Raw genomic sequence first — 8,485 nt, 5'->3', positions numbered from 1 at the left:
TCGTCAAATTGCTGACTGATAGAAACGTCATTGTGCAGGTACTCATAATAATTTCATCGTCGACGACGAGATCGACCCGGATGAGTCGCCAGTTCCTACTCGCCCATCAATCGACGCTGTTCAAGTACTACGCAAGGTATTAATTTGCTGAATAACGGACACGATAACCATCTGCCTCGATGCCGGATAGCGAAACGTCGTGGATAGTCGCGTTTCATTTCACTCCAGAATGTCCGAGCCGAAAACTATCAGACACGCCATTAGACCGTTTCTCGTGATAAATTTTGTTACTGGTTTGGGATGTTACGAGCTAAAGGAGAAACAACGGTTTAAGAACTGGATCAATATCGCGTATCCTACGAGCTTCGTGATCACTTTCAACTTTCTAGTCTACTACACAAACTCGTACTTCTGCAACTACCTGTACGATATATTCGGCCTTTATAAATCAATATTCTGGATGATCTTCTACTGCCACATGATCCTGATGACCTTGCTGATAATTACAGCAAACATGAAAATACAGGTACACGATCCTCCATTACTTATATTCGCGTTGAAGTATGCGCCATGCCTGTACAACGTATTTATCATTGTATTAAAAATCTTTTTATTGATCTCGTGACCAGACGTTTCGGGCCACCATCCAGCTTGTCGAAACGTGCGATCGACGAATGGAAACCATAGGGCTGCCGAAACGATATCGTATGCTTTACAAACGTCAGATTCGTATGTACGGAATCCTTGTGCTAATTCTTCTGGGATCCTTGGCGACGACTTACTGGTGGCAAATGGGGATAATCGCGCCGTCGATGGTGAAATTTTTAATCGCAGCCTCTCTGTCCATTCCAGTGGCCCTCATAGGAGTCTCCAATCTGTCTTTCATCTTCTGGATCAGGTACGAGGTTCAAGTTAAACGTCCGAAACATGAAATCGATTATAAAGTACAAAATGAACAGTTACACGAGAATGAAGTTCCATCAACTGAACAATCTGCTCCGAGCCATGTTGGCCAACACGCCAAACTCACCGATGCACAAGAGAATCGTCAAGATGATACACGATTACGACGGGAAGACGTTCAAAAACGAATCGATCCGCGGTGTCAACAGAAACGCGAACATGATGAGGGCGGTAAAGTGAGATTCAGCGGTGAGCGGTGAACGACAAAGCGTTTCCGCTCTCTTGGCTTTCCAAATGTATCTTCCCTTTTTAGCTTGATCAAATATTTAAATCCCCGTTGCAGCGGTTTTCAATCAAAAACGGTACAAAGTTATTTTTAAAAGGTTTGAGAGTCGCACGAAGTTTACTTTGCCTTTCAAAAATAAATTATTTCCTATTCACGGGCACCGGTGACCGTCGCTTCAGCATACGAAACTTGCAAATTTTTGAATATTTAGCTCCCGTCCCGTTGTTTAATTTTGTTGTTAATTTTGTATTCTTCCATTTTGAACAAAGACAAATTCACCTGGAGCTGATCAAGATCTCGAGAATCATGAACGACTTCTACGGAATACAGGTCCTCCTGACGATGTTCATTTCCCTCCTCTTGATCACCTGCCTTTTGTACGTCACTTACAGAATCATATGGCTCACTTTACCCGCCGATCAGTTTCTGCAACATATAGGTCCTCTGCTCTTCTGGTTGGTCCTCTACATGTTGAAGGTGTTCATCACGAACAACGAGTGCACCAAAACGTCCGCCGAGGTATCCAATTCGTTTCTATTACAGAATTACTTAACTCTATTCAGATTACAATTTATATCGATCCATAATGTTTTATCTAATCTTTTTGTTATTTGTTAGATCCGTTTAAAAAATTGTTCTCCCAGCGATGTAAGTTATTGTTCGTGTCTTTGATTTTCCGTAGGCAGCTGACACTGGCGATCTAATTTGCGAGCTTTACGAGCCATCGACCACCAAAGGATTTCGAGCAGAGGTAAGCTTTCACAATTTTAATTAATAATATTAACAATTTGACGTTGATCGACACTTAACACATTGACAACCTTTTGGAGAGGTTTTATTTAACAATATCGTATAATTATATTCAAAGGAATATTACTGAATACATTGATAACCTTCAGGAACTCGTCCAACGTCTGAATGTTTATAAAATGTTGAATTAAACAACTTCACGGAAACTTCAAAGTGTCAAGCGAGATACAATTGTTCTAGATTCGACACTTCACCCTGCAAATGATCCAGAACCCGTTAGTCTTTACAGCCTGCGGATTTTTTGACATGGATCACACATTTATCCAAGGAGTACATCAATCAAATCAATTGAAATCTAATTAAACCAGAATCCAATCTCGAAACATGTTACATTATCTCTATTTTGTTCAGGTTGTCGGAACGATCACCACGTATCTCGTGATTCTAATCCAGGTGGGTGATATTAGTCCATACGGTGACGGAAGCTCAACGGCGAATGCAACCAGTAATGCGACCGTATTGTCAATTGCAACCAAAAATATCTTTAATGATGTTAATAATTAAGGTAATTATAAAATATATAGTGTAAAAGTGTTAAAATATCGAGGAAATTAATTATATGTATAGAGTGTTGTATTTTAAAGTTTACTCGTAAGATAGACGATAAAACGCCCTTGAAAATGAATTTCGTTTCAAATCGATACCATAGTTAGTTAAAAAAAATACTGGCCAGTAACTATACAAATATTCTGCATACCAATTCAGTTTCACTTTCAATTAAATAAATAATTTTCAACCCAGTTTTATCGCACACCGGTCGTATAATCGAAAATAATTGCTGAAACTTCATTGGATATATAGCGTCAAAGTAAATTTCAAAATAAACATAGAAGATAATAAAAATTATAATAGCTGGTATAGTCATCGGATAGGGGATGAAATGCCCTTTAAAATGAGCGTTCGTACAAGTCGATAGCTCAATTAGTTCCGGAGATATGACAATTTTTGTTTCAAGTCGAGCGTCAAAGTAAATGTCAAAATAAACATAGAAGACAACATAAATAATAATTGTTTATATATTCATATGATAGGGGGTGAAATGCCCTTTAAAATGAGCGTTCGAACAAGTCGATAGCTCAATTGGTTCCGGAGATATAGCGATTTTAGTTTCAAGTCGATGCGGTGGCTAGTTCCGGAAATATAAGGGTTCGAAGCTTTGTTTACATTTCATTGCGCGCTCGCGAGCCAAAGAATTTCTACTACGGCCTCGGCAAGGTCGTTGACCGTACGTGCTCGTAGTACGTAGTGAATTCTTGGAAATACTACGCAACTGGGTCGCGTCAGTCACGACTCATGTGCGACAAGGAGGTACGACGCGTCAGACGGAGACAGAGATAGTGGACATCAAAAAATTACCCCTTCACATAAATTACGATATCTCGAAAACGAAAAGTCGGATCGACAAAAACCGAAAACCATTTCAAAGAGGAAGGTTTACCGCTTCTAACACTGGCTTAATAATTGATAAAACATTAGTAGTTTCGAAACTACACGCATGTAAAGTTTAACTATTTTTAGTACGCGTTAATAGGCTTTTCTAAGGCGGAAAGCGGAATTTGAAAAATTACCGTGAAATTTTTCGACAAAATTAAATAATTTCATATCGTTCTGGAGAAATTATTTTACAACGAGTTTCTTTTAACATTGCTCGACGTTTGAACCTTGTGCAACACAAGCGTCCACAGCTTCTCGGACACTCGCCCTAACAATTTTCCGCCAATTAGAACGTGGACAAGGATGATGCCTCAATTACACTATCCCGCTACACCCCATGCGATTCCAGATGGAGGCGTTAGCCCGTGAAATTCGGTAATCCTGAAACTCGATAGGTTGTAATTCGGCGAAGATCGTTCCTCCTTTGAAACGGTCCCTAACCGATTCTTAATTCGCGAAAATTATTCCGCTATGCAGCTCTAACGATCTAAACGGTATTCACGCTCGAACAGCGAACGAGAAACGGAACTAAAACTTGGTGTAAAATTTTTTTTAAATATCCACCCACGCGGACTCGTGCAATCTTGCGATTTATCTTCTCGACAGGGAGTACACGTTTGATCGCACGCGTGAAGAAATAAAAATTTTGACGAATCTGTGCATTATATTTTATTTATCAAAAATATTATTGCGATACCGTGACGACCACGCGGTTTCGTCGCATGACAACGCGATGGACGCACGACACGCGTTTACAACGAGTGTAACATTAATTGGGAATTAAGGGTGCGAACGACACTGGCCGTCAGGAGCCACCTGCTACTGTGGAACATTCACCGGGGAGGGGTAAGAAGAATTGATATATTGCACCCAAGGGAACAAAGAGTCTGTGTGCGGGCCAGTTTAGATGAGCGCAAGCATCCTTAATCCTCCCCCCTCTCGTTAACTAAAATTCGTAAGAGATACCGGCTTTATTGTCGATTAAATTATTCCAGTCACTGCAATTGCATCCCTGGTGCGGTAAGTGCATGTGTGCTGATAGAGATTTTCTATTTTCAATTGTTCAGGTTTACTAAATTGCAATCTTGTTTTTGAGTTTTCCATAATATATAGTAAAAATTAAACGCGATACTGTATTTAATAATTTACGCTCCATTAGTGCCGTACATGTTAAATAAACGGATAAAGTTTAAATGATAAACATTTATAAAATCTTGTGGGGAAGAAAATACTTAATTTTCCGAAACTGTTCCACAAAATTGCATTGAAGGTTCTAATCGCTTGTATTAACAAACATTTCTGAAATGCAAAAAATTATACTTGTCACTGGATTCATTGTCAATCGATATTCAAACATTTGTATCGGTGAAATGCTACTTTTAAATTAAATATTTATCCAGTAAAAGTAAAGAACTATTCGGCTAAAAGAACAGAAAGTAAGGCGAACTCAACGATTTTCCTGGCCAAAGCATATGGGTCGGATTAGAGATGGAGATTTTAGAGGAGTAAATGCAAACAGCTTGCTAGGATTCTAATAATCCGCAAACGTCGTTTATCATGTCGAAACGGATTTGCCCTAACAACATGGCCACTCCTACTCGAGGGTGTGGATATTCGATCATGTCGTATCCTCGCCGAACGTTTACCCCGTATGTTTATTGATATCAAATAGGGCGTGTTACGGTGCATCTCGCGTATTATGATTCAAAAAATAACATAAGAATGAAAAGATAACCAAACACGTCTGTATATTTAAAATCGACTATTACGATAGCACGTATGTACAGATTTGTATTTACAGGTGTATTGTTATTTATTACTGTTGCCTCTTTCCATACTTCAATTTATTTTTTAATTTCTTGGGATTTATTCCATACATCTTTAACCTTTCCGGATTTAACGAGGCAATACTGTCATCGGTTTCCCTCTGCTTAAAATCTTTACGCTTCATTTTGTTGAACTTCTTCTTCATTTTTCCTTCCACCTCCACCTTCTGTAAATGCTTGGAATTTGATTCATTCTGATTTCGATCATTGGCCTTTCTCTTTATCGAAGATTTTTTAGTTACAGTTTCTGTTTCCGAGCGTAATTTATTCCCCACGTTTAAACTCGTTTCTTGAATATTGTTAGTTTTATGTTTCTTCTTGGATGGCTGTTCACATTGTTCCTCAACTTGCTTTCGTTTTTCAGCTTTCGATTTTCTTTTTGACTCCTTCAATATCGCGTCTACATTATTTGGAATTTTCTCGTCATTTTCGTTATTCGCGAGTGCTTTATCATTAGTCTTAACATCGATAGGAACGTTATTAACTTCCTGTTTCTTTTTCTTCCTTCGACGCTTTTTCTTCGTTTCTGTATTTTCATCGTTAATAGTGGCGGCATTGTTCGCATTCTCGGGTTTATCCACCTCTTCATCCTCGGGATTACTGAAAAATATGAAATATATTACATTAAGTAATTTACATCAAATATAAAAAATATAACAATAAATTCTTTCCTTACGCGTATAAACTTCTAAGTGTCTTCATTTTGAGTGCTTCATTATTAGCTTTTTGCTTATACATTTGAACGTCATTTAATTCCGCATGTTTTGGTTTGTATTGAAGAGCTTTTTTTAAGGAACACCATTTGTTTAATTCTTTATCATCAGCCACGAGTATCTAATACAAAAATACATTTCTAAATATCATTATAAACAATTATTCGGCTCTAAACGTGATATTAAAATTAACCTCTTCGACACTCAAGCCATAATCATTTGGTACAACTTTCCTATACTTAAATCTACATGGTATATCTCCGATCATATCTTCGTAATCTAAGGAGTAGTATGTGTCAAAGTACTCCTTGTAAGATTTGTATTGTTTAGGATCAAATTTTGGCTTTTTTGTTGCTATGAGTTCAGCGAATTTTGATTTCCGCCTACGTCTTCGCTTCGTCGTACTTTCTACTTCATTCTGATCAATTTTTGATGGATCGTAATCCGCATCCATCTGAAATTATATAGATAAAATTATAGCATTTTACATGCAAGAAAAACAATGAAAAGCAATAAGTTACTGACATTAAAATCTGGATCCTCGCAGTGTGACCCTTTATATTCTTCTTTATCGTTCGTATCATAATTTTCTGCATTTGGATCGTAATTATCCCACGTGTCTTCAATTTCCAGTTCCTCATCAATATCCGGAAATTCAGGTTTAACATTTTCTTCGGGAGCTGCATAGTAATCATCGTTAAAAATTTCTATCATTTTTCGGTCGTATTCAGATGGATCAAAATCAGCATCCAAGCCAATATCATTCAATTTTATATCATCATTTCCTGCAATTATAATAATTTCAAAATATTTCTTCATTAAATTACATAGTATAATGTAGAAAGTAGATAACAAATGAAATTCTACCAGTAATCTCTTTTAACTTCATTAATTTCTCTTCAATTTCTTTCCTCTTCAATGCTTTTAATTGTTTCAGTTCTTCCTTCTTCTTTAGCTTCTCTTCTTCCTTTCTCATTTTCACTTCTGCTCTTTTCTGTGATCTCCGTGTATCTTTCCTTCGTATAGAATTTTCCATAGTACGAGGATATCTTTTAATAAATTCCTGATCTGGTTCTTCAAATCTAAAATTGTATTTATGTTCAAATTCCTCTTGCTTCTCTATATTTTTTTCATCCTCTGATAAATTTTCGTCGCTATCGTGAACTATATGCGCGTCATTTAAATCGAGACTTGAATATTCTTTATCTAAATATTTATTATTAAGCACGTAATCTCTTAAAAATTTCTCATTTGCATCCAAATTAGGATTGGACCAAAAATCACGCAGTGGTTTAAGCGCTTCTTGTTCTCTTTCGTTGATATTTGACTTTTGTCCTCTTAACCATTCTTTATAGTCTGCTTCTTCCTAAATATTCGAACATAAGTTCTATTTCGTACTTGAAAATCTAACTGAAAGTCTAACTGATAATAACTAAAAGTGACTTACTTTTTGTTTTTCGCTTTCAGACTTGGATTTTGGTTTTAACAACTCTACATTTTCCTCCTCCTCCTCTCCGTATAATACATCCTTAAAACTTTCTTTTAATTGTTTTTGTTCTTCTGCATATGTGAATTTATTGATTTCCCTTTTGTTCTTTTTTAACATATCCTCATCTTCGCCGTCACTGTATTTTCCTTCTCTGTCCACAATAATTTTGCGTTCATAATCTCTCAAATAGACAGCTTTCTCTTTCTTCGACTTAACAGTAGATTTCTTTTCGCTATGTAATTCCTGTGCCTTATTAGTATCGTCAAAAAATGTTACATTTTGTTCATAAATTTTTGGGTCCTTATTTTTCAAACAAGCTAAAGTTTTATAGAAATCTCTATCAAATTGCTCTACTACTTCCTGCAAAAATAGATGCAATTAAAATGCAATACAAAAACTTGTTACGCTTAGAAAATTATATGTGTACATTTTCTTCTTCCTCTGTTGAACTATCAGTATCAGAACTATCGTCTGATGTTGCATTTTCATTGATATCTCCATATTTTGTTTTCACTAAAATGCAAATATTTTCATTCAAAAACATTTTTTAATATGGTAAATAATAGAGATCCAAATTTAGCAGGTGTGCTCATATACATACATTTATTCAACTCCTCCCTTTGTCGCCAATTATCGTAATTTTTGGCATAGCCTGAGTTTATTTTTATTTCTCCATCCGAATCAGAATTATCTCCATTAAACAGCATGGACATGGTGTTAAATCATTCAATAGTTAAACAATCAACGACGTAAATATCGTGAGCAGATTTTTCAATTTTCAAAAATTCACACGACTTCTAATTGTATAAAAGAAATACCTTAGTTTTTATCAAATAAAAATTTGTAACTTTTGAAAAATAAACGTTCTTTCATTCTTTTCGTTGAATTACAAAATAGACTACAAAGGTTATAGCTCACAACTTACACGTGTGTTGTAACCCACATGTCATCTGTGTTGAATAGTGTTGAGTATCTTTTCGCATAAAACATTAATGCCATAAAATAATACTACATACACATTGTT

The 8,485-nt window shown here is 36.2% G+C and overlaps 2 protein-coding genes across 3 annotated transcripts; one reads left to right on the top strand and one right to left on the bottom strand.

The window, feature by feature from the left end:
* Nucleotides 1–229: 229 nt before the first annotated feature.
* LOC122396987 (putative gustatory receptor 28a) lies at nt 230–4,509 on the top strand. Its single transcript, XM_043395787.1, has 8 exons — nt 230–526; nt 726–898; nt 960–1,139; nt 1,459–1,708; nt 1,872–1,940; nt 2,180–2,269; nt 2,351–2,467; nt 4,501–4,509. Exons 1-8 carry the CDS (start codon nt 230–232, stop codon nt 4,507–4,509), a joined length of 1,185 nt encoding a protein of 394 aa, XP_043251722.1.
* A 450-nt stretch (nt 4,510–4,959) lies between these two features.
* LOC122396756 (protein KRI1 homolog) lies at nt 4,960–8,449 on the bottom strand. Of its 2 annotated transcripts, XM_043395408.1 has the most exons (9): nt 8,387–8,449; nt 8,063–8,258; nt 7,889–7,974; nt 7,420–7,821; nt 6,840–7,338; nt 6,498–6,757; nt 6,166–6,426; nt 5,936–6,093; nt 4,960–5,859 (listed from the first exon to the last, which is right to left on the bottom strand). In XM_043395408.1, exons 2-9 carry the CDS (start codon nt 8,172–8,174, stop codon nt 5,250–5,252), a joined length of 2,388 nt encoding a protein of 795 aa, XP_043251343.1. In that variant the 5' UTR covers nt 8,175–8,258; nt 8,387–8,449; the 3' UTR covers nt 4,960–5,249. The 2 variants fall into 2 exon arrangements, with proteins under 2 accessions (XP_043251343.1, XP_043251342.1); XM_043395407.1 differs by having other exon boundaries at nt 8,063–8,416.
* Nucleotides 8,450–8,485: the final 36 nt, after the last annotated feature.

This window comes from Colletes gigas, unplaced genomic scaffold (genome assembly GCF_013123115.1).
Source record: "Colletes gigas isolate AHSC1104 unplaced genomic scaffold, ASM1312311v1 Colletes_gigas_Sc00008, whole genome shotgun sequence".
NCBI lineage: Eukaryota > Metazoa > Arthropoda > Insecta > Hymenoptera > Colletidae > Colletes > Colletes gigas.
Note: the sequence above shows the minus strand (reverse complement) of the source record. Positions and strands in the feature narration are given on the sequence as shown.